This window comes from Lynx canadensis, chromosome E1, assembly GCF_007474595.2.
Source record: "Lynx canadensis isolate LIC74 chromosome E1, mLynCan4.pri.v2, whole genome shotgun sequence".
NCBI classification, from domain to species: domain Eukaryota; kingdom Metazoa; phylum Chordata; class Mammalia; order Carnivora; family Felidae; genus Lynx; species Lynx canadensis.
The window spans coordinates 31,018,525-31,045,398 of record NC_044316.2 but is presented as its reverse complement, the minus strand read 5'-3'; the positions used below and the strand labels follow the sequence as shown (position 1 = coordinate 31,045,398).

The window sequence follows — 26,874 nt, the reverse complement described above, 5'->3', positions numbered from 1 at the left end:
AACTGTTCTGGAGTAGATAACAGACTGCTTTCAAAGTTATTTGGCAAAGGAGCTACTGATGCCATTTTAGAATCTGTCTATTCTGGATTCAGTACAGCAAAAAACAGTAGTACCTATTCCAGGGTTTCATTAAAATGCTGAGGTATGGGAATCTGATGATTAAAAATTTATTATTATTTTAGTCTCTGAAAACTTCTTTTTTTGTCCATGGCATTCAAAACCAACTTTCTCTTAGGAGGATACAGAATTGTCAATCTCTCATTTTCTGTCTCCAGCTTACAAATTGTGTTTTGATTTTGCTGTTGTTTTAACTCTGGAATGATTTCTTGAATTCAGACTTGGTCACAAGGTTTCCCAGGAGGTGTGGATGTAAGTGAAGTGAAAGAAGTGTACCTTGACCTTCTTAAGAAAGGTGTTCAGTTTCCTCCCTCAGATGCAGAGGCTGAAACAGCAAGACAAGAGGTAGGAGGCCCTTCTTCAACTGCTACAGAATAAGATAGTCTATTATGTGACTCTTTTCTCTTAGAAAGGGACAACTCTGCCTCTATCCAACTTAAACAAAAAGATGGATTTATAAGAAGGCTGTTGCAATATCTCCTAGAATAACCAAGCCACAAGAAGTTGGTGTTAGCTGGATCTTTAAAACAGAGAACCAGGCACTCAAATGTCATTACTTGTTTCTCATTGCAGACTATCTTTTCCCACATAGTAGACCTAGCTCTCAAATTTTCATGTTAGAGCTTTAACTTTTTCAGATTCCAAGCTTAGAAACCTTGGAAAAGGGACCAACATGGGTCAGTCTTCTGCTTCTGAACAAATTGACTGAGATCATATAAGAACAGGTGGCTCCAGAGGGAAATCATTTGAGTAGACTAGAGGAGGGGGCCGTTTTCAAAAGAAAGAACTTGTGCTAGACAGGCAAGGGTCTCCACCATGGGGAGTCATCTGTCAAACTTGTTATTAATCCTGTGTCTATGGAAGAGTTTCTGGATATTCACATATGTTCTTTCTCAAGTTTGCAAATAATTTTTGCAAATTAGCTTTTGAACGTGTAATACTTTGAGTACTGATTATAATTCAGCTCTTGCTGTAATTTCCACAGTGTGAAAAACAGTCCTTCTTCCCTTCTGTAGATTGAGGAGTCCTGCCTTGATGGAAAAGTAGTTCATGTGTATACCTGAAGTCTGATCTTTGTGGAGGCTTTGTCCTGAAGGCTAGCTCTTCTACTTGTGCAGGCTGTTCCCTGGCCCCTAGCCACCTGCCCCAACCTTTTACCTGCATGAGTCTGCTCACCACACCCCTTTTATTCTTTCTTCCAAAGTGTAATATAGTGGTGGCCTAGGACCTCTTACTCAATTGCTCAGTATGTGCTTTGGGGTATATATAATATGGGAGCATGTTAGGCATATTCTACTGTCGGCTAAATTAAACTCCCTGTATTTACAAGATTTCTAGGTGACTTCTGTGGACCTAATGTCAAAACACTGGCCTGAGCCCTGTGCTTCGGGTTCTCCACTCAAGGTTGGAAATGAGGCATTGCCTCGGGGAAGCATTCATTAGTGGAGAAAGGAGATGTCTTGCCAGTCATGGCTTAAAAAGACTTGACAAGAATTGATTTAGGATTTCTTTTTAAAAACCTAAAGAGAGGGCAATAATCTCACATGGCAATTTATCTTGTAGATTCTTGGTATAAACTAAGAGCACTTTATTTATTGTAATTTAGTTAATAATTGTAATAGCCATCTTTTATTGAATACTTTGTTATGGATACACTATTAGTACTGTTCTCAAAATGCTGGTTAGGTTGGACACTTGACAATTGACTTTGGGCCAACACCCTCTACCCAGGACTTTAGTTGAGAGGAGCAATTGAGCCATCTGAATAGAAAAGCTGGGCTTGGGGTGGCTGTGTTAATTCCAATAATAATATTTCCATATTTCACATTGGTAGACCGCTCACATCTCGAACCCGCCATCATCTGTTCCATCCGCACCAGTTCTTCCTACTGTGATTGTTCCCAAGAGCTCTACTATTACACTGGTCCCAGAACAGGTAACAACAGTGACAACTCTACTTATTGATGACTCTAAGTTATCAGCACTTCATATGCAGTTTGTTTGTTCTTAACAACATTGGCTGGTGGAGGGAGGCACGTTATTACCGTCCCTTTACAGAGGAGGGGACTGAAGCTTAGTGATACTATGTGACTTATCATGGTTCAGTTCTAAGTAGAATGAATCCTGTGGATTCTGTCTGATTCTAAAGCCCAAGCTCTTAACCATTGTGCTTGGTTAGTGGTTGTCTTTGTGGAGACTAGGCTGTGGAATGGATCTTGTGTTGACTAGCTGATTCCTGTTGATCCTACTAGGACTGTCTATAATATACCATTCCAAAGACTTTGGTAAGTGGTAGCCTTATTTCTAGCATTAACTGGGCCAACTGAATTACATTTACTTTGTTGTCTATATCTGTTTATCAAAGACCCAGATAACCAGTTATTATTGATGCTTATTTATGTTTTGCTATAAGGGAACTATCATTTAAAACTTTGAATTATTATTCAGTATTCTATAAAAATCCATGTGATTGATTTCTCTTAGAATTTAATGCAAGAAGAAAAAAAGCTTTTCTCTTGATTTTTTTCCTCCCTTTTCTAACACCATGGGAACTAGAAAATGCTAATTTTTTTTTCTTCCCATTGGTTTTGCTGCTGACATTTGCCATTTTGTCCAGGTTCCCGTAATAGTCGCCTTCTCCTTTCTCCATATTGGTTCTAATCTGACTTTTTTCCATTCACTTTTAACTTTCTTAAAGCAGATGTCTAGATTTATTATGAGAGATCTCAAGTCCTTTTAGAAGGTAACAGATTGTTGAGGTGCCTGGATGGCTCAGTTGGTTAAGCACCTGACTTCACCTCAGGTCATGATCTCATGGTTTGTGGGTTCAAGCCCCACATCGGGCTCTGTGCTGACAGCTCAGAGACTGGAACCTGCTTAGATTCTGTGTCTCCCTCTTTCTCTGCCACTCCCCCACTTGTGCTCTCTCTCTCGTCTCTCAAAGGTAAATAAGTGTTAAAAAAAATGAGAAGATAATAGATTGTACATTTATAAAACAATTAGATATTTATATAAATTTGAAAATATTAAATTTTGCAAAAGACTTTTCTCTACTAGCAAATGTCCTCTTGGTAGCAGAAAACAGGGTAGCCATTCTTTTTTTTTTTTTTTTATTTTTTTTTTTTTAACGTTTATTTATTTTTGAGACAGAGAGAGACAAAGCATGAATGGGGGAGGGTCAGAGAGAGGGAGACACAGAATCTGAAACAGGCTCCAGGCTCTGAGCTGTTAGCACAGAGCCTGACGTGGGGCTCGAACTCATGGACCGCGAGATCATGACCTGAGCCGAAGTCGGCCGCCCAACTGACTGAGCCACCCAGGCGCCCCCAGGGTAGCCATTCTTTATGTGTCACATTGTGATTGTGTTGCTCTCCACAGATTGGAAAGTTGCACAGTGAATTGGATATGGCAAAAATGAACGTGAGAGTGATGTCTGCCATACTGATGGAGAACATTCCTGGGTCTGAAGACCGTGAAGACATAGAGCTTCTGCAGGTGTAGTATGATTTCATGGACAGTCAGTCACACCATCTCTTAAGGTTTCTTCCATCTCAAAGCTGTAGGAATAACTAATATTATCTATTCATTTTCAGTTGACTTCTAAACTTAGCAAGGACATGCCAGGATGACTTTATCAAAAATGTAATAGTAACTTAGACATGGTTCTTATTCTCTCACAACAAATAATTTAACAACATTAAATCAGTTACAGCCTTGGTCGTATACAATCTGCACTAGTCACTAATTGTTTTTTTTTTTTTTTAATGTTTATTTTGAGATGGAGCACACGTGCGCATGCAAGAGAGAGAAGAGGAGAGAGAGAGAGAGAGGGAGAGGGAGAGCAAGGGGAGGGGCAGGGGGAGAGAGAAAAATCCCAACCAGGCCTGTCAGCACAGAGCCTGATGCAGGGCTCAATCTTATGAACTATGAGATCATCCTGAGCTGAAATCAAGAGTTGGATGCTTAACTGACTAAGCTACTCAGGTGCCTCAGTCACTAATTGTTTTAAGTATATACAAGTTGTCTCTATATCCATCCACTCAACAAGCATATTGAGTGATGACAGTGTGGTAAAGGATATAGAAGCCAGGAGGCTGGCCTAGTCCCCAGGGAACTTATGTCTAGTAAGCAAGATTGTTTGGTCAACAACCAGTTTAAATAAAGTATTTTAGATGCTGTAATATAAATTTGTTTATCATACATTGGGATCAGGGGTAGGGGCAAAGAGAATAGTGAGGGTTTTTGTTTATTTTTTAATGTTTGTTTATTTTTGAGAGAGAGAGAGAGAGAGGGAGAGAGAAAGAATGAGTGGGGGAGGGTCAGAGAGAGAGGGAGACACAGAATCTGAAGCAGGCTCGTCTCTGAGCTGTCCGTACAGAGCCTGACATGGGGCTCAAACCCAGAAACCGTGAGGTCATGACTTGAGCCGAAGTTGGATGCTTAACTGACTGAGCCCCCGCCAGGCACTGCTCTGCGGTGGTACTTCTTGTGGGAAGTCTTGGATGTCCTGGATTATGCTTTCCTCTAATTTAGGAGTTAGAAAACCATGGCCGGTGGTCCACATGCAGGCCTTGGTCTGTTTTTGTGCCGCCTATGAACTCAGAATGGTTTAAAATTTTTAAAAGGTTGCCAAAAAAAAAAAAAAAAAGTCATTTCTCAAACTATATCTATGCATGCCTACTTCCGGAGATCAGTAGGGAGTCAGATACACTTCTTAAGGAACTCTGCACCACTCTCCACCCACTGTAAATGGATTTGAGTTTGTGTTATCTCTCAGGTACACAGGGATAAGGAGAGGATTTAAAACTACAGCTTGAGAGCATAAAGCTCCAGGTGAAGAGTGTTAAGATCTGGTCTTGTACAAGTCATTGAGGACCTTATATGCCATGCCAGAGTGGGCCTGATGGCAGAAGGGAACCTTTAAAAGGGATATAAGCTGAAGGACAATATAACCGACATTGAGATGCTAAACTCTAGAGAAGCAAGACCAAATTCTAAGAAATATTTGTAGACTGCATTTAGCGCTTACGGTATATTCTATGGGGGGAAATGACCTCTGTGGTCAAGTAAGTTTGCAAAACCAACTACCTATTATGTTTCTTCTCTTGGAGTTTCATAGAGCTTATTAGTATAGTAAAGATGCCTAAGAATCTTTCTTTAACCCAACATTTTCAAACATATTTGACCAGACAATCCTCATTTGCTGAGTATGTTAACATCCTACAAAACATCAGTGTAATATTCCTTGAGAAACAACTCAATATTTTGGCACAGTGGCTTTAAGTGCATTGTTTTTACAATCTTTTACATAGGAATATCCTATTTTGCTAAGCATTCTTGGGATTCTTGGCCTTGGACTTCATTTCTGTGTGTATAATATGAAGAGCTAAGAGGACACTTAAAAAAGATAATATTAAAATATCCTATTAGAATAAAAGGAAAATTAATCATTAAAAATAGTTCCTTTGTACTAATCCTTTTAAAAAATCCATAATTGAAGGTTTTTGCAGATATAAATTTTGTGACTTACGTGTGATGAGCATGTTAACTAAAATTTTTAAGTTAAATATCAAAGTAAGAATATGGGACAGATCATATTTTTCAGAAATGACCACAGCAGTATTTCTAGTGCCATGTGGTCTTCCCAAGCCTTTCAGAGCTTCTACAATGACATGATTTATGACTTTCCTCCCTGCTTCATCCATCTATGGCAAACAACCCTCCATTAAAAATGTACATAGAAACATTCCATTTAAACATGTGAATCCAGCTCTATACTGTGCGCCATCCTCGACAACACCAAAATACCTTTTTGTGTCCCCGTGTTCAGGTACAGATGTTTGGTCACATTTTGCAAGGAGAACGCTGATACGTTGTCTTGATGCCAGAGTTTAGGGCTGTGTGTTGCCTTGAATAATAAGGAGTCTTGGGGTATAAAGCAACATTAGAATACCACTCATGTCCCATTGAAGTTGAATAGGTTCTGGCACCTGACTAAGCCTACTGAATGTGTAACTTTCTTCTTCGTTTTATGTTTTTCATTAGTAACACATAGAGCTCTCACGAGGAGTGCTATTCTTAATATTCTTTTGACAAGAATTGGAATCTTGTACTCTCAATTCCCTCATAAAAGAAAACTATTTCTTTTTTTTTACAACACTTATGACACGAAGTGTGTGAGCAAGTGTGTGAGGTGTTTTTTCTTCCCTCACGTTAAACCATTCTGACACTATCCAGAGTTGGCATTGACTCCACAGGTTAAGGACAAGACCATCCCCGCTTCAGATGCCTGTTGCAAGCCTGAGTATCCCAGACTTTTGACTGACAAGCTGTAAACTGGAGGTTTCCACGATCTTCTCCATGGGATTGACAATTTCCTAGAATGCCTCACAGAACTCAGGGAAACATTTATATTTGTTGTTTTATTATAGAGTGTATTACAATGGATACAGATGAATAGTCAGGTGAAGAGATAAGTCCAAGGTCCAGATGGTTCCAAGTGCTGCAGGAGCTTTTGTACCCATGGAGTTGGAATGTACTACTCTCCTGGCATATGGATGTGTTCACCCACTCTCTAAACTCCTTGTTTTTGGAGTTTTATGGAGGCTTTGTCATGTAAGCATGTTGATTATTACCTCAAATCTTCAGCCTCTCTCCCTACTCAGAGGATGGAGGATGGGGCTGATGTTCCAAGCTTCTAATCATGGTTTGGTCTCTCTGGTGACCAGCCCCCATCCAGGAGCCCACTGAGTCACCTCATTAGAACTAAAGATGCTCCGATCACCCAGGGAATTCCATGGGATTTAGGAGTTCTCTGTTAGAAACCAGAGGCAGAGACCAATACATAGGTTTCTTATTTTACATATCAGTTGTAGCCATTTAGGTGTCCCCGCTGCATATTTGGGGTCTTTGATGCATCTTCCCATCTTGTTCAGGCCCCAGGCCTTGTCTCCTGCCTCTCAAGGTTATTGGAGCTTGACAGATGAGTGCCTTACAATCCTTGTACCTTTATTGCCTCTCCTGTCTTTGGATCCTATTTGTTTTTTCAGTGTTTGAGGATTTCTCATTCTTTCTTAAGAACTTAGGCATGTATGTTAGAATAATATATTGTATCTAGCATTTTTAGGTATTTTGTTATCATGAAGGTTTTTGGGATATTGAGTAAAACACTGTCCTAGAAGCCAACAACTATATAGCTTGCTTATTTAAAAAAATTGAGGTAAAATTCACATAACATAAAGTTAACCATCTTGAAGTATATGATGTAGTGGCATCTAGTGCATTCACAGTGGAACCAGTTCTTGTCTTTGGGTCCAGAACCTTTGGAACTAGTTCTGAAAAGGAAACCCCATACCCATGAAGCAGTCTCTCCCCTGTTCTGTTCTTTTCCCTGTCCCACCTATCTGCTTACTGTTTCTACGGATTTACATGTTCTGGATATTTTATATAAATGTAATCGTGCAATATGTGGCCTTTGTGTGTGGCTTTTTTTACTTTACTTACTCCACTAACCTTGTTTTCAAGGTTCACTCATGTTGTAGCACATATCAGAATTCCATTCGTTTAGTGGCCCAGTAATATTCCATTGTATGGATATGTTACGTCTTATTTGTGTATTTATTAGTTGATGGACATTTGGGTTGTTTTCACCTTTTGGCTATTAATGCTATGAGCGTTCATCGATATATATATATACACACACACACACACACACACACACACACACACATATGTGTGTGTGTGTGTATTTGTATTCCTATGTTCAGTTTTTATTTAACTTTTTTTCAGTGTTTATTTTTGGGAGAGAGAGACAGAGCACGATTGGAGGAGGGGCAGAGAGAGAGAGAGAGGGAGACATAGAATCTGAAGCAGGCTCCAGGCTGTGAGCTGTCAGCACAGAACCTGATGCAGGGCTCGAACCCACAAACCATGAGGTCATGACCTGAGCTGAAGTCGGATGCTTAACCGACTGAGCCACCCAGGCGCCCTCTGTGTTGTTCTTTTGAGCCTATAATCTAGGAGTAGCTCTGCTGGGTAATGTAGTAATAGTAATTCTGACTCTGACAGTTCCTTAAAAAGTTAAACTGTTTTCCACGGTGGCTGCACCATTTTACATTCCCGCCAACAAGGTACAAGAATTGTGGTTTCTCTGCTTCCTTGCCAACATTTCTTTCTTTTTTTTAAATAGCTGTCTACTAGGTGCCAAGGGTATCTCATTATGATTTTGATTTGCATTTCCTAATGATATTGAACATCTCCATAGAGCTTTTTAAAAGGCAAATCAGATCATGTTGTCTTTGCTTGAAACCCTCCAGTGGCTTCCTGTGATGTGGAATAAAACCCCAGCCTCCTTATTCTGGCCACAAAGCCCTCTCTGATCAGCTCCTGCCTACCTCTCCTTCCACAGCACATGGAACTCCTTGGTCCACCTATACTGGACACCTTCCTGTTCCTTGGACACACCAAGTTTGTTCTTGAAATCTTGGAGGATTTCATCCTTGATTGTCCTGCTTTCCCTCTCTAATGGCCAGCTTTTTCTCTTCCCTTGGAGCTTAGTATGTTACTTCCTCCAAGAAGACTTTTTGGACTCCCCAGGCTTCAGACTAGATTTTTGTCAGCCACTCTCCTGCCCCATCACCATTTCATCTTCCACCCTAGTGCTCTGAGGCTTTTCTTGAGTATTCGTTCAGCCCCCTTTGCCTACAAGAAGGGAAGCTCCCAAAGCTTATCTCACTGACTGCTCAGGTTCTGGCTCTCAGACCAATGCCTGGCATGATGTAGTCACTCAAAAAAAAATCTTTTTTTTTTTAAAGTTTGCTTATTTATTACAGAGTGAGCTAGCAGGGGGAGGGGCAGAGGGAGTAGGGGAGAGAATCCCCCCTGTCAGCGTGGAGCCCAATGCAGGGCTCCAACTCCTGAACCGTGAGATCATGATCTGAGCTGAAATCAAGGGTCAGACGTTTAACCGACTGAGCCACTCAGATGCCCCTCAATAAAAATATCTTTAATAAATGTTTTTCCGCCTCTAGATTTTATATGGCTTAAAATAAAAATCTTTATCCTTGCTACAAGAGACTGTATCTTCATTCTTTTGTTTTCCACTTAGATGGTTGGTTGTCCAAATAACATCTAACGATTCATACCACTTCCATTCATTTCAAACACTCCTTCATCACATTCTATATTCTAATACAAAGATGTCTTTCTGGAGGCTGTTTCGTTTGATCTGTTTAGTCCTGTGTTGGTATCATACTATTTTAATGATTCTAAGTACGCATTTTCATGCCTTTGTGGAGTTGGTCAGTGAAACAGATGGCATGGCCAATTTGGATAATTTGAAGAGAGTTTAATCAAGGTACTATTCAGCAAGATATTGCAGGGTTTAAGGAAACTACAGGAGCTAGTTCATTATCCTGTGCTATTAACTAATATCCCTACGCATAAATAGGCAAGAGGGAAGTTTTGCCAGAACTCAAAGGAAAGAATGATGAAGAGCCTTGAGAGTAGAGGTGCTTTTGGTGGAAGGAGTAGACGGAAAAATATCCAGATCTCACTGTCCTCTTTCCCTCCCATTTCCTGCCAGTGCCTGCTGTGTGCTGAACTCCGTCAGAAGGGAGAGGGCAGGGGACCTGGTGACGTGTTCCCTACAGGCCAGGCCCCAGGGCATAGAGCAGGGCAGAAGAGTGTGGCTGGGGGATCTGGAGGGCAAAAGGCATTCAACACATAGGAAGACTCTAAAAAAAAAAAAATGATTGGCTTTTCTTGTACGTATACTTTACCAGTGGTCACAGTCTTATTATGCAATTTGTTTACGTTAAAACCAGTCTCTGTACTTGGAATCTCTTCTGGTTTTGTCTGTGAGTGCTTTACCGGCTACCAGCTGTTCTGTTAATTTGCAGCCCATTCCCTGTGTGTGGCCTTCCATCTGAAATCTAGTAGACTTTCATAAACTCCCTTTTCTATTCTTCCAGCCCAGGCTGAACAATCAGATCCTGAAGCCCTGCTAACTAGCAGGGCTCTTGCTCTTTGTTGGACACTTAAGCAGTAGAAGTATTTTGTGTGGTAGACCCCTTTCCTTGCCGCCATATTGTTCCTGGACTTTGAACTTGGTTGGGGGTGGAAACTGGATTTATTTTCTTTATCTTTTTTTTTTAATTTTTAATGTTTATTTTTGAGGGAGAGGGAGACAGAGTGTGAGTCAGGGAAGGGCAGAGAGAAAGAGACACAGAATCCAAAGTGAGCTCCAGGCTGTGAACTGTCAGCACAGAACCTGACGCGGGGCTCGAACTCACAAACTGTGAGATCGTGACCTGAGCCAAAGTCGGATGTTTAACCGGCTGAGCCACCCAGGCACCCCTGGATTTATTTTAGATTGCCACATTGGGGTACAAAGATTCAGAGCTGCATCCCAGTCTGAGTATTTTGATGAGTCCAGAGTATCTACTCTGGTCACATGGATGAAAGATTGGAGCGTGAGTCTTGCCTTTGCTTTCTTGGATTTTACACTTGGCTTTAGGCCAGTTTTAACTTGAATAGCCAACTTCCCTGGTACCTCCCATTTCAGTCTTCTCTTGTTTTGGCCTAGCCCCAGTAGGACAATGAAAGAAAAGAATGTTTTAGTCTTTAGTAGAATAAAAAAGCAAGCTCTGATTTTGAAGTACAACTGGAGAAAACCTTAGTCTAACTTAGCAGAGAAGTTTAAAATTTCATTGAAAATTTTAGTTGAATCTAAAATTTCATCCTGTAAGGATAATTTGTAACAGTTTGGGGGGGGGGATGTAAAATTTTAAAAAGTCCTCTTTCACTAAACACTCTTACTGTCTTTACCATTCAGAAACTTGTGGAAGGGACTTTCAGTGTCACTGAGACCATCTCCCTTCCTTAACAAAAAGGGGTTGATGTGCCTATACAGTGGCAAGTCACGGAGATGGGGGGAGAACCTTGTTCTCCTGAACCTATGTTCTATCCATTATACCAGCTTGTTTCTCATTTTGACCCCCAAATTGACTTTCTAGGATAGGTTGCTAACCAGTCTTTACATACCTCTCTAGCTGGGTTGGAAGCAACTTGAAGGCAGTAACTAAGCCTTATACTTCTAAATCCATATAACTATGTGTATTTATCGTATATGCTTTGCACACTGAATGAGTTCATTAAATTTCTGTTGAATTCAATAGATCAATGCTTTTTTGTTGAAGAATTAATGATTTAGGAAAAAAGAGCTAAGGGGTTACTGAAGACAAAGTCTTTTGGAGAAATAAAATGTTGACCATATTTGGTTAGAGAAAAGGGTCAGAGGATTCTAATGAGTTAATGATCTTTCTGAGTATTGACAGTTAATTTGCTATTCACTCAGCTGATGTCTGTGTAAGGAAAAAAAAAAACTACGAGCAAGTTAAACTGAGAAATGTTCAGTTTTAGGGTGGGGGTTAGTTTTTATTTTTTTGCAGATAGAGACGTTCTCTGGGTCTCTTGCAGTCTGGGTGGGTAGGATTGAGAGGGAGGAAATATGTTATGGGCTGATAATAGGAGTATTGCCCTGCAGATAGTACTTCCAGAGAAGGCTTGCAAGAAACATATTTCTTCCCGCTTTTACTTTTTCAGGGGAGATATTCAGGCATTTCTGGTTTTCTTTTCATGAGTTGTGTTGTGTTGCTGAACGTGATCCAGTTACCCCTGGAATTGAAAATGCGACAGCGCCTCCTCCCTTAATCCCTGAGTTCTCTGTGGAGGACCAGGAGCCATCTGGATGTCAGGAGAGGAAGCGCTTAATGAGCTCCTTTTTGTTTTGCTCCAAAGACTTTTGAATTAATTGTTAAATTCCCTTTAACTGAGAAGCCTACCTTTGCTTTGATACGGTATTAAAGGGGTGCAATTCCAGGGGCTCCGTGATGGACATATGCACCAACAGCTGTTGCTGTGTGTTTTGACTCTCTCCCCCTGGCTCCCCACATCCATGGCCCTACAGGTGCCTGCTGTGGGGAACTTCTGACCTGTCCTCTTGGTTCATGGTGCTTGATCTAGGCTGTTTCCAGGTGGTTTGGCCCTCCTGTGAGACAGACATCAATTGCAAAGATCAGAGTGGGCTGGCTTTTGAAGAGGTTTTTCAAATTCTGCTTTGCACACCTGCTGAGAGATGCGGTGTTCTTTCATGTTTCCATTCCAGCTGTCTTTTGAGAGGGCAAATGGAGGGTCTTCTTGTGACCAGGGGCTGTTGATATTGGCTGCAAATTCATTTGAAATTAATTTCTACATTTTTGTCACAGGTATCTAACAACCATTGTATTTCCTTGATCTTGATATCGCTGTAGCAAGGCTGCCAGTGATCAAGAAGGAGAACGATTTCATTATACTCACTAAGGGAAAAGTTCTCATTCATCATGGGGGTTATATCGAATGCCGTTCTTGGTTCTCTCTTTTGCATGATATTAGGTCCTGAGTAATAGCATGACTATTACAGGATTGTATTAGTTATGTAGTTAAGCTTCTAGTGATACTTCCTTATGCAATCATTAATACATTTATTGACTGCCCACTGTATGCCAGACACCATGGGGTTTCAACTTTACCATTTTCTATTCTCACAACAACCCTACAAGATAGTTGGTATCTTTGTTTTACAGATGCATAAAAAAGCAAAACAAAATAAAACTGAATCTAAGATTTAATTAAATCCCATGTTAGGTGTGTATATGGAGAGGCCTTTGGTCTACTGAGTCTGAGATCTGTTTTCTTTGTACTATTCCAGGGGGTCATAAGTAAGCCCCCTCTCTTTGTTTTATTAGGATAAAACACCCATTTGTTTGCATATCATCCCTGGTTACTTTCATACTACAGTGGCAAGAGTTGGATAGTTCTCACGGAGAACATGTGGTCCACAAAGCAAAAAATAATATTATCTGGACCTTTAAGAAAAAAGTTTGCCAAGCCCTCCTGATACTAGCCACATCATTAGCAAATAGGACAGTTTTTCTGGCTGCATACTGCAGTGACAAAATCCAGAGCCTGTCTGTTCATCTGTCTGTATCGTTTTTTTTTTCATTTTCGTTTCCTTTTGTCTTCTAAATATTTTTGTTAGGATTCTGTAGTGGGTAGGGGCTTTTACCTCTGAGTCTCAATGCCAGTTATTAATGGTTTGATGGATTTATTAAGTGATTTCCTGTCAGGACCTTGAAATAGATTGTTTGAGATTCTAAATGGTTTTACCAACTGTAAGTTTTTCTGTGTGTCTGTCTGTCTCAAGGGGAAATGAGTCAGGTAATGGAATAGTCTGACGATTTAGCAAGTTCAGTAGCTCTCGTTTTGAAGATGTTTTCGCCTGACCTTAATGTACTATTATGTTTACAAATTCTAGCTAAGGTAGGTTTGAAGAAATAGGAATATTAGTTTCATGCTCCTCAGCCTTGCCTATGAGGATGGAAGTTTTGTGAGGCAGCAGTTTTCAAATTGTCTGTGTACATAAACACTTTAGGATGCTTACTAAAAACACATGTAGATTCCCAGACCCTCAGTCCTGGAGATTCTGAATCCGTGGGTCAACTGTAGGTGTCCCTGATGCTTCTGAGGAGACTGGGGAGTGCAGTCCTGTCTTAATGCAGTGATTCTAGGTAGTCCACATAAGGATAGTATCCATGACTGTTTTTTTTTTTTTTTTAAATCTTGGTTCAGTTTACCTTGAAATGTGAATGTTGTAAAATTTATTTATTTAAGTAAAACATCATAGAAAAATTATGCTGCTGTAAATGTATTTTAACTACTACTTTCTTGTACTACTGCTAATAGTGACAGTAAACATTTTGTGTTTTATGTAGTGCTTTATAGTTATGGAGTTCCTCATTATACACATCTCATTTGCTTTTTATGTCACCCCTTGAGGTATAGATGTGGCAACTAATATAACTTTGATTTGTCAAACAAGGAAACAGATTTGGAAAACAAGTGATTTCTGTATTCTACAGCTAGTAAGCCGTACCTCTAGAATTCCTGTACACCAGTTCTAATTTCTAGCCTGGTGTTCTGTGCAGTATACCATAGTGTCCTTATGACACCTATTTTGGTTTTTAGAGGAAAGTATAATCATGTGTAACTCATTGCCTTCTGATAAGAAGGATGAGTTGTGCATAATTAAATCCTTCGGTAATCTCCCATAGGTGACTCACTGCGGAGTTGATAACCAGCATATACAGATTGGCAAATCGGTTGTCTTTATAGAACTTCCCTAGCACGGAAGAAGAAATGTCTCTCCTTTCTTTGACAGAAGCTTTATAAGACATGTCGGGAGATGCAGGAGAGGATCATGGACCTGCTTGTGGTGGTGGAGAATGAAGACGTAACCATTGAGCTAATTCAAGTGAATGAGGATTTGAATAATGCCATCCTTGGATGTGAGAGGTGAGCTGATGGTGCACCCTCCCCTCTTCCAATTCTATTTTTCCCACCAGTTGCTCAGCATTCTTATAAGAGTGTCTACCAGGTGAACCTCAGTTAAGATCAAGAACAACTTCAGGATAAGGCCGCCTTCCTTCCAAGATAGGGAATGTTGTCCTGGCCTTCTGGGAGCTTGTGATATGGCTTGCAAGAATGAGAGCACATCTGAGCAGTGCCAGGAGCATTCTTAAGCACTCTCAGGCTGTATATAAACATTTGACCATGGTGGGGCTTGGACCTGATACTGTCTGCACAGAGTACATTATAGACTCAAACAAATGAAGAGTGCAAACAAAGCAGGGAGATTTATTCTAAGTTTGAGATGGACAAGAACATAGAATGTGCACAGGAGATGGGAGGATATTTTATTTATTTTTTAAATAATTTTTTAAAGTATATTTTTCTTTGAGAGGAAGATAGAGAGCAAGCAGGGGAGGGACAGAGAGGAGACAGAATCCCAAGCAGGCTCTGCACTGCCAGCACAGAGCCTGATGCTGATGTGGGGTTCAAACTCACGAATCACAAGATCATGACCCAAGCTGAAGTCAAGAGTCGGATGCTTAACCAACTGAGCCATCCAGGCACCCTGGGAGGATATTTTATATGAAGAAAATAGTCTGTGTAAAACCGTACCAGTCAGTAAGGACATTTTGTATATGAACATAGATTTTTTTTTAATTGCCATTCAGAAAAGTATGAAGGCAAAATTGTAAATATACTAAAATGTTAGTGACAAAATTATTTTTTCCTAAATTTTTTTATCATTGTGATCATGTAGAGAACATATTCTTTTGTTTCTCTCTCAATTTTATTCATTGTATAACAAGTATTGGTATAGCCTATTTTTTTTAAGTTTATTTATTTGGTAGTGGAGGGGCAGAGAGAGAGGGAGAAAGGGAATCCCAAGCAGGCTCCACACTGTCAGCACAGAGCCTGATGTAGGGCTCAATCCCATGAACTGTGAGATCATAACCTGAGCTGAATTGAGTCAGATGCTTAACCAACTGAGCTACCTGGGCGCCCCTAGTCTATGTTTTTAAATGCTTTTGATAAACCATTTTGTATTTTTGTTTAAAAAAATTTTTTTTAATGTTTATTTTTGAGAGAGAGAGAGAGGGAGAGAGACAAACAGAGCATGAGCAGGGGAGGGGCAGAGAGAGAGGGAGACAGAATCCGAAGCAAGCTCCAGGCTCTGAGCTAGCAGCACAGAGCCCGACGTGGGGCTCGAACCCATGAACTGTGAGATCATGACCTGAGCCAAAATCAGATGCTCAACCGACTGAGCCACCCAGGTGCCCTATAAACCATTTTTTTTAATAGTTGCATAATAATAGTCCATGTTTCTCACAGTTCACTTATTAGGCATTAAGTTGTTTCTAAGTCATTCATCAAAATAAGAGTCTTATAATCTATTGTAATAGGCAAGCCTATAAGTCAGAAAAATATCTTAAATCGTATGTACAAATATACACACTGGGAAATTGGAATAAGTACGGTGGAACCAAGTACAAGAGGTCTGTCTGGTGAGAATAGCAGCCGGACTTAATCTGGGTGGAGAGAAGGCAGGGGGAGTGTGTCTGAGGAGGTGCCATGTGAGGAGAGAACTGCAGAATGAGTGGTCATTGGTTAATAGGAGCAGAGCAAGAGCTTGTATGGTATGTGAAGCTATGGAAAGTAGACAGGCCTGGGGGGAGAATGAGCATCCAGAATCCAGCCCCAATCCAGCCCTGTGGCATGCCTAGACTGACAAGTGACATCTTCCTCTGTTTTCATGTAGAGTACTGTGTATAAACATAGCTTCATGTGGAATCTAACAAAAACAAAAAAACAAGAAAAGCAAAAACAACACAAAACCAACTAAGTTCCTAGGTGCAGAGGAACATGGTGGTGGTTGCCAGGGGTGGGGAGTAGGAGAAATGGGGGGAGGGGGGGTGTCCAAAGGTAAAAAAAATAAAATAAAATAATTAAAAGCAAGGAACAGCAGCCAAATGTAATGTGTGGGCTTTATCCAACTTTGAACACACTAATATTAAAAAGCATTTAGATACTAATGGGAGAAATTTGAGCATGGATAGAATATTAATATTTCAGGACTTAAGGGGGTAAATATAATGGTTAAATAGGTGGTTCAGTTGGAAAATGTCTTTATTTTTGGCGAATACCTTCTAAAGTATCTACAGATGAGGGGCATCTGGGTGGCTCAGTTGGTTGAGCCTCAAACTCTTGATTTCGGCTCAAGTCATGATCCCATGATCCCAGGAGCATGGGACCAAGCCCTGCATGGGGCTCCATGTTGAACATGGAGCCTGCTTGAGAGTCCCTCTACCCCTCTCCCCCTTTCCCTCTCTCCCTTTCTCCCTTTCTCCTTCTCCTCTCCTCCCTCTCCCCGACTCATGAGCATGCTCCCTCTCTCTCTTACTCTAATAAATAAATAAATAAATAATACAAAATGTCTAGGGATGAAATGTCATAAAGTATATGATTTTAAATATTTCAGTGAAAAATCTATAAAGCAAATGTGGCAAAGGTACATGGTTATTAAATTTAGCTGATGAATAAAAGGGTGTTCATTATACTGTTCTTTTTACTTTCCTATAGGTTTGAAAGTTACCTAATAAAAAGTTAAAGCAAATGAACCTGGGTTAACAATTAATGTCACCTACATAAAACAACCTATTTTGGCACTTTTAAAATGTTGTATAAAACAGTTGTACATAAATGAACCCATAGGTGTATTTTAGGAATCTGAGAAGAGAAAAAAAAGAAAACCCTAGTTCCAGGCAAGTCTCATGTTCTCTTTCCAAACCAATCCGTAGGACTTCCTGTGAAGTAATTCTAGAGCCTCTGAGCTCCCCATGCTTTTTCTTGATCCTCTCTCAATAGGAGTGATGTTGGCATTTGGGGTGAGACAGTTTTCCCTTGTGTGGTCCCTCCTTAGTGATTCAGAAGGGAAATAGGGAATAGGACTGGATTCAAGTTTGTTTTTTGTTTTTTTTATTCAAATCTTGATGATTTGGGGAAAATTGCTTACTTTTTTAAGACTGAGGTTTGTTCCTGTTTGTTAAAGATAATACTACCTATTTGGAGGGTTTCATTTTTGTTTTGAAAATTAAATGAGTTAATGTATATAAAAGCACCTTGGGGAATGCTAGCCCGTTGACACTCATTAAATATTAATTCTATCTCCTCCCCATTAGCATCCCTCTGGGCCTTTTAGAATTTTTTTCCATTGATCAAGAATGAACCAGGAGAATCAGTGAAGTAAGACCAATAGCTATGAATAGGTTTTTTCCTTCACTATCTCGTATGTACTGCCTATCAGAGACAGCAGCCATTCATATGAAGGGATGACTGGGCGTTGGCTGAACGCTGAACAAACTCATGCTGTTGCCTTTGTTTTCTGTGGTATGACTCAGTAAGTGGAAAAATAAGGAAAACCGCATGGTTTTCATCAGAGTGCTGCCTTCTGGTTTTCATCTTGGGGAATTCTATTACAAACCATTAAGACCACTGACTAAAAGCTTCCTCTGAAGGGAAATGTGTATTTACTTGGTCTAGGTATCAGGAGATTGGGTTCCTTCTGTGAACAGCTCATTCTCATTCAGCTCTAAACCATGTGTGTTAAACCCAACTTCAGTCAGTTGTGATATAGAAACACTGAAGTTTTAAGATTCAGAGAGAATTTTTTCACCTCTAAAGGATAATATTCTTGGTGTATTCATTTCTTATGGCTGCCGTAACAAATTATCACACATTTTAGTGGCTCAAAAAAGCATGAACTTAACTACCTTACAGTCCCGTAAGAGCCTGAAATGGGTCTCACTGGGCTAACATCCAGGTGTCAACAGTGCTGTGTTCCTTTTTGGAGGCTCTAGAGGAGAATCCGTTTGCTTAATTTGTGCAGCTTCTAGAGCCTGTCCACAGTCCTTGGCTCATGACCCCTTTCCTCCATCTTCAAAGACATCATCCAGTCAAGTTTTTCTTACATTGTTTCATTCTTGCTTCCTCTTCTGCCGCCTCTTCCACATTAAAGGGCCTTTGTGCTTACATTGCTTGTCTGTGTAATCCAGGATAATCTCCCTATTAAAGTCTCCCTTCCATTTGCCATCTAACCTAACATATGCACTGTTCCGATGATGAGGATATAGAGATCTCGGACAGGGGGCATTCTTCTATTCATCACAGTCTGCTCTCTTGTTCCCTAAAGATTCACATCCATCCATATGCAAAGTACATTCACCCTATTCCAACATCCCCCAAAGTCTCTGCCCTTGACATCTAGGGAAGAGTTGTACAAATAAGAAAACAGAAGTTTGTTACTCAAGGCTGGATCTGTGAGGGTTGTTCATACCCAGCCTATAACTACCATACAAGAAACCAATGCCATAAGTAGGTGGAAGAAAAAAACATGTGTTTTAGAAAGGGAAAGAAGCTTACATGTTCCAATTTAGGAACCCTAAGTGCATGTTCCAAACTTAAGGTGTGTAGGTTCTTTCAGTCAGTGTGTTACGATACTAATACTACATGATTCTGAAGCAACTCTCAGTTTGCAAAGCATTTCCACATTAATCCACTTGTATTATCTTTCTAGGGGTTGCCCCAGAAAATAACATTCTGAGGAAATGCTTCAAATGCTGCTTGTCTCTTTTAGTAGATGGAGAACTGGGATCAAAAGTTATATCCAGGGGCGCCTGGGTGGCGCAGTCGGTTAAGCGTCCGACTTCAGCCAGGTCACGATCTCGCGGTCCGTGAGTTCGAGCCCCGCGTCGGGCTCTGGGCTGATGGCTCGGAGCCTGGAGCCTGTTTCCGATTCTGTGTCTCCCTCTCTCTCTCTGCCCCTCCCCCGTTCATGCTCTGTCTCTCTCTGTCCCAAAAATAAATAAAAAACATTGAAAAAAAAAAAAAAAGTTATATCCATGATTCTATAGCTACTCGATAATAAAGCTGACACTTAAACCTTGGACTTGTGCCTTCAACTTCATTCTTCTTCCAAACCTATTGTTTATTTATCTGCTCCTCTTTTATTCCCAGTGAACAAGCAATGTACAAGCAACTTAAGTTGTAAAAGGTCAATATGTTTAGTAGGGATCAGGCGTCTTTAAAAAAAATGAAGATAAACAGTGAAATTATGTTAAAAAATCTTTGTATTTTTATGGAACATTATTTATAATGGCAGAATTGGAAGCAACTTAAATGTTTGAGATCAAGAGTAGTTAAATGTGTGCTACATCCCTAAGGTAAGATCTGCAGGTCACTAAAAATTGCATTTCTGACTAGAAAAATGCTCACAACATAACAGAATTATGTGAAGTATGATTGCAACTAAAGTTCAACATAGATTTACAGAAAAAAATTTACAGAAAAAATACAGGAAACACATCATGATGTTAATAGGGACGATTTCTAGGTGATGGAGTTATTATTATTTGTTTTTAATATGTATTCATTTTGTCACAGTTTTCTCTTAAAGCATTATTACCTCTATAAACTGGGGAAAAGTTATTAAAGTACTTCATTGGGAGTCGATGGGGATGAAGTGGTTTGTCTTTGTTCCTGAATATTTGAATATTAATAATTTGTAAAGGATTATAGCATTTTCATATTTGTTTTCTTTTAAATGCTTACATTTTGCTAACTCAAACAGATTTACTCGGAACCAACAAAGGATTTTGGAGCAAAACAGGAACCAGAGGGAAGATGCCAATGTAAGTGAACAGAAATGTAATAAAATAAGCAATTGAACATTTTATAAATTGTATAGTAGGGAGCAAGGCTTACCTAAGAAAAGTCTTAAAACGGAGGAGACATTAACAATTTGGAGTGATTTTGGTGGTGTAGAGTATTTTCTGTGACAACTTGATGTTACTAAGTTAATAAGAGGCCATAAGATTGTCTAAGCAGCAACCATGTACATGGTGAGATGTGATTAGTAGGAGTGTTGCCTGTTGAATAGAGAATTCTCCTTGAGTTGCATCTAAATAGGATTTTCCTTTCCCCCCAAAAAACAAAAAAAGTCTCTGGGGAGAAAGCCATGATAAATTACCTGACACATTTTTTTCTGAATTTTGTTTTTGGTTGCTTTGTTTTCAGACTACCAGTGAACCTTCTGCCCCATCCTGTGATCTCTTCGACCCAAGGCTCAGCCCTCCAATGCCGAGGGCCACTCTGGGAGAACTCAACACCGTGAATGCTCAGCTTTCAGACTTAAGTAAATAAGCACATAGGCCTTTTCAGCAGAAGAGCTTGATGTGAAACTGTGCTCCTTGGTTTCTTGATTAAATGCAACCTGAGAAAGACTGAAGTCAATTTGAATGTCAGAGAACTATATCAGGAGATGCAATTATTTATTGACATATGGTTGGGTCAAATCCAGTACAGCCATGGGATGTATCTGGGGGAGTAGGTCCCTGAAACTCATCCCCCTGGTTTAGAATCTCATCCAATTCACCTGCCTGCTTTTATAGAGGTAGTTCAACTCCATGGCCAAACTTAAAACTACTCTGAACCACATACTATATTACCTTGAGTTTCTGTGCTATGTCACAGCATTAGGTAAGGGAATATTTGATGCAGATAGAGAAAGTCAGGAATTAAGTTGACTGATCTAAATGCTGGTGAAATGGAGAGGGGAAAACATGGGCTTTTGCGGTAGAAGTCCAAGTTGAAATCTCTGTGGTCTGCCACCTTTTAGCTACCCAGCCTTGGAGACTTTCCTACCTTAGGGTGTCTCACTTAGGATTATAGGAAGTTAAGAGCTTGGGGGAGGAGAGGGTAGAGTTCCATATATGCCCTAGCTTCTTACTTTTGTGTTTGATGGAGTAAGACACACAAAATCTCTTCCATTCTAGATCAGTTTGGGATTTTAGAAAACCCAATATATTAACATTTGTTACCTTTACAATATCCTTTTTTTGTGTGTGTGGTGGAATTTCTTTCCAGTTACCATTAATAATGTTCTTTAGTTTCTGTTTGAGGAAATCATATGATTTTATGGTGGCAGAAATATCTGAGTCTCTCTTTTTGCTTTTAATTTTATTGTGGAAAATTCAACAGAACAACTGAATGACAAAATCTTTTAAAGCCAAGTCCATTTTATATTCTAGATTTCAGGTCTCCGAGTCCTGTTGTAACGAACAACTTGAAACCCAGTCTTCATCCACAGGTGGATTTGCTAGCCTGGGAAGATACAGAAACACCCCTGTAAGTATGTCAGTAAGAATCTGGAGCTAATACCAACTCATTCTAATTCCTCATATTCAAGAAAGCATAAGAGAAAAAGTAGAGACTTAGGAATTGGACAGTCCTGAGTTAGAATCTAAGTTCTGCTTTCTACCAGCTTGGTGACCTTGAATGAGAAACTTCACCAGTGTGAGCCTTCCTTTTTCTTCTGAGAGTACTTTCTAGGATTCTTACAAAGATTGTGTAAGATGCTATAGTACCTCCTAATTAAGCCGTCGATACATAAAACCTTCCATAAATTGTTATTTTTCAGTGGTAACAGGGAAATTGAATGACAAGAGAGTAAAACCAAACAATGGCCACACAAGTTACAGAGCACTTGCCACTTGCCGGGCACTTTGCTAAACTGTGTTTGTTTATTCATTTAATCTTTGCAAAAATTTTTGGAGCTGTGCTGTTACCATTATGCACATTTTACAAGAGAAAAGGCTGAGACTTAAGGCATATAAACTGCCCAAGTTCATATAGCTATGCAGTAGCAGGTCTGATGAACTGATAGTTCACTAAAAAGATATACAAATGACTCATAAACATAGTGATGCCCAACCTTATGTACAGTTACAGAAATATAAAACTACAATGGCTTTTTTTAAACCTCTCAGATGGCTAAAAGTCTAAATGTTTGTTAACCTGCTTTATTGGCTATAGGAAGACAGATTCTATCACAAAATTAATGCAGTTCTTATGAGGGAAACTGGCAGTATCTATTAAAATTATAAGTACATTCACATTTGAACCCACCATATCTCATTTCTAGGAATTCATACTCGCTTATGCAAAATCAGTTGTTTACAAAATTATTCCTTACAACATTTGGGCACAGCTAATAATTGGAAACAACTCAAGTATGCATCATTGTGGCCTAGTTAAATATCTAAATAATGTATTACCAGGCAGCTGAAGGACAAAAGTAGGCTGTCTGTAGGGGGACAATCACCAGTGTATTATAAAGTGAAAAACTGCAAAGTAATGTGTGTACTATCTTGCATTTGTGTAAGAAAGTAAGAAATAATGTAAACATTTGCCTCTTTGCATAAAGAAATACAAGGATTCAGAAGAAACTAAAAAAGGCAAGTTTCCCTTAAGGTTAAGAAGAGGCAAGATAGAGTAGATACAGCAAAAAATAAATAGAAGTTAGATTTTCTTTACATCAGAAGCTGTTGTTTTTTCCTTTTAAATGTATATATTTTAGGTAATAGGCAATGCATTTCCATGGTTCAGGTATCAAAGTGATACCTGAACAAGTGATATGAAAAGATATACAAGGACATTACTTGATCTCACCCCACCTCCATCCTTTCTGTCCCCCTTCTCCTTATGTCACATTCTGCTGCTACCATATAGCCACTTTATTTGTCCTTCCAAAGTGACTTTAGGTAAATAATGAATATGATTTTTTTTCTCTTTTATTAAATGCAGCACACTGTAAAACTCTACTGAACCTTGCTTGATATCTTGACATATCTTGATAAAAGTACATATGTTTTTATATCAGTGGATTTAGATATATTTTTAGAGTTGCCTAGTGTTTTTATCCAGTGTGACCAATCACTGCATTACTTTTATATATTAAAAAAGGAGTGGGGGGGCAGGGGGCTGGAGGGAGAGGAATGAGAAAGGAGAATCAAACTGAGAAGAAAGAGGAAAAAAAAGGAGGGGGGGTAGTTGGAGAGAGAAGAAGAGGACCAAGGAAAGCTTCCTGAGTTGGGAAATGATAGTGCCAGTGGCTATGTCATTAACCATTAGTTGGGTCAGTACCTCTGGTCTTGATTAAGTGTGATGCAAATAATGTTTCAATGCTGTAGGCAGATTTCCAGGAAGTTGCTTAGTAAATAATGTGATCTAAAGTAACTGATTCTGTTTTCCTTTATCTGCAAATCATGTTGAGTAATGAGAAGGAGTGAAATATAGATGAAATCCTATTACACAAATATCTGTATAAAGCTTATAAAAAGATAAAATACTAGCTAATAGCTGCTTATTTTATTTTATTTATTTTTTGAGACAGAGAACATGAATAGGGGAGGGGCGGGGGGGGGAGAGAGAGAGAGAGAGAGAGAGAGAGAGAGAGAGAGAGAGAGAGAGAAAGAGAATGAATCCCAAGCAGGCTCCACACCCAGCGCAGTGCCCAATACAGGGCTTCATCCCATGACTGTGAGATCATGACCTGAGCTGAAATCAAGAGTCAGACACTCAACTGACTGAGCCACCCAGGTGCCCCATAGCTGCTTATTTTATTTTATTTTTTATGTTTGTTTATTTTTAAGAGAGCACACACGAGCAGGGGAGGGGCAGAAAGAGAAATACAGAATCCAAAGCAGGTTCCAGGCTGTGAGCTGTTAACACAGAGCACAACATGGGGCTCAGACTCACAAACCACAAGATTATGACCTGAGCTGAAGTCGGACGCTTAACCAACTCTCAGGTGCCCCATAGCTGCTTATTTTAATCTGCAATATCATGGATCTCATGCTGTAGTGTGCATAAAAATCACTTGGGGGATTATTAAAAAGTAAAATTGCTGGTCCCCAGAAATTCTAACTCAGTAGAAAGACTCTTTAGTTTTAAAAAGCATCCCAGCTGGGGCGCCTGTGTGGCTCAGTCAGTTGAGCATCTGACTATGGCTCAGGTCATGATTTCATGGTTCATGAGTTCAAGCCTCGTGTCAGACTCGCTGGTCTCAGCACAGAGCCTGCTTTGGATCCTCAGTCCCCCTCTCTCTGCCCTTTCCCCCACCCCCTGCTCTCAGAAGTAAATATTAAAAAAAAGCATCCTAGGAGAATCATAAAGCAGCACTTTGCTGATTATACATTAGAAACCCTATAACAGTAGTCCACCCAGTATCCAGATATCAAAATAATTGTAGTTCTGGGAATTCACTGGAGTAAAAGATAATGTGTAATATCAGTATTTTGTTTTCTATACAAAGACTTTTTTTTTTTAATTTTTTTTTTCAACGTTTATTTATTTTTGGGACAGAGAGAGACAGAGCATGAACGGGGGAGGGGCAGAGAGAGAGGGAGACACAGAGGGAAACAGGCTCCAGGCTCTGAGCCATCAGCCCAGAGCCTGACGCGGGGCTCGAACTCCCGGACCGCGAGATCGTGACCTGGCTGAAGTCGGACGCTTAACCGACTGCGCCACCCAGGCACCCCTACAAAGACTTTTGTATCCATTTTCTGATTTTTAAAAGAGCTTATACATGAGTGAAACTATAATTAGACCAGGTTTTTAACAGTGTCAGGAATTGAAGCACTAAAGTTACCTAAAGCATATGTCTAGGTTAAAGCCTATTCTAGATCACATATGAAAGGCAAAACCAGCCATCAAAAATGTCTTAGGGTCTTAAGAATTTTCCACCCCTCTGTGTTTATTCACTATCACAGAACGAATGAGTAATGGAATTATTCATGACAGAAAGGAATCTGGAGAAACAGTGATTATGGGATAAAGTAATAGGTCATATTCATAGTCCACTTACTATCAGGGAACACGCTAACAAGAATAAGAAATGTTTACTAATTACTTACTAGTGCTGGAAGGTGGGCACTCCATCATTCTCATTTCTTCAAAAGTGAAGGCTAAGGAAGATTAACCTGCCCAAAGGCATTGCCCAACTAGTGCAGAAACAGGATTCAAATTCAAGTGGATCTGATTTCAGTGCTTGCTTTCTTTCTTTCTGTGCTTTAATTAATTTTTTAAAATTTCCATAAGGTAAAGTTGACCTCTTTGTTTTTCTTTTGTGTGCAGTTCTATGAATGTTAACATATGTACAGATTCATGTAATCACCATCACAGGGTACAGAATAGTTCCATGACCCCCGAAACTCCCTTGGGGTATTTATTTATAATGCTTCCCTCCCACACTCACCCCCCAGCAACCACCAATCTGTTCTCCATCACTATAGTTTGCCTTTTCAAGAATGGTGTCTAAATAGAATCATACAGTATATAATATTCCTAGAAAAAGTTCTGTAAAATTGGTGTTTGCTTCATGTATTCTGAACCTTGGTTATTAAGTGCATGTATATTCAGGATTGTTGTGTCATTTTGGTGAATTGACCCTTAAAGAATTATGCACAGTTCCTTTTTGTCCCTTGTGAGTTTCCTTGTCCTGATGTCTACTTTGATACTAATACAGCCACATTAGCTTTCTTTTGATTAGTGTTGGCGTGGTATATTCTTTTCCATCTTTTCACTTTTAAGTATATCAAAATATTTGAAGTGAGTTTCTTATAGATAGCATATAGTTGGGTCATGCATTTAATGTATTCTCATAATTTCTGTCTTTAATTGGTATGTGTAGACTACTTATATTTAATGTAATTATGTTTGGGTTTAGGTATAGCATTATATTATTTCTTTTCTGTTTTTCCCCTTTGTTGCTGTTTTTTTGGGTTTTTTTTTTTTCTGTTTTCTCTTTCTTTCACCTTTTGGATTATTTGACTGTTTTCAGTATTCCATCTTACCTACTGTGAGTTTGACTGTAACTTTGTGTAGTTTATATTAGGAGGGAGGGGACTGGTTGTTCTAGAGACTGCAATGTACATAATATTTTAGTCTGCTTAGAACCAGTATTTTACCACTTGAAGTGAAACGTAGAAAATTTAGAGAACCTTCCTTTATATTATAGTTATTGTATATATTCTACATTGAAAAAATACCAACAAGCAGTTGTAATTTTTGTGTACAACTCTCAAATATATTTTAAGGAATTCGAGAAGAATAGTCTTTTTTTTTTACCCAATATTCGCCATTTATGTTGATCTTTTATTTTCTTATATAATTTCCCTTCTCTCTGAAAAGCTTTCTTTAGTGATTCTTTTAGGGCAGGTCTATGGGCAGTGAAAATCTCGTCTTACTTCATGTGAGAATGTCTTTATTTCATCTTTGTTCTGAGGGATGTTTCAATGGATGTAGAAATCTGAGTTGATGGTTTTTTCTTTCAGTTTTTAAACATTACTCCCACCACCTCTTCTGGCCTAAAATGGTTTCTGATGAGAAGTCTGTATCCATTCACATCATTGTTCTCCTGTAGGTAATGTGTTGTTATCTCTATGCTATGCTTTCAATAATTTTTTTTCCCCTGAT

At 39.4% G+C, this 26,874-nt stretch overlaps 1 protein-coding gene across 2 annotated transcripts in view; it reads left to right on the top strand.

The window, feature by feature from the left end:
• TOM1L1 (target of myb1 like 1 membrane trafficking protein) overlaps nt 1-26,874 on the top strand; it is a 47,242-nt gene that overhangs the window by 11,065 nt on the left and 9,303 nt on the right. For both annotated transcript variants that reach the window (XM_030295944.2, XM_030295945.1), the window contains 7 exons: nt 337-462; nt 1,952-2,053; nt 3,496-3,612; nt 14,375-14,508; nt 20,189-20,249; nt 20,635-20,752; nt 21,648-21,744. In XM_030295944.2, the coding sequence (XP_030151804.1) occupies nt 337-462; nt 1,952-2,053; nt 3,496-3,612; nt 14,375-14,508; nt 20,189-20,249; nt 20,635-20,752; nt 21,648-21,744 (755 nt within the window). The remainder of the gene's footprint in view (nt 1-336; nt 463-1,951; nt 2,054-3,495; nt 3,613-14,374; nt 14,509-20,188; nt 20,250-20,634; nt 20,753-21,647; nt 21,745-26,874) is intronic.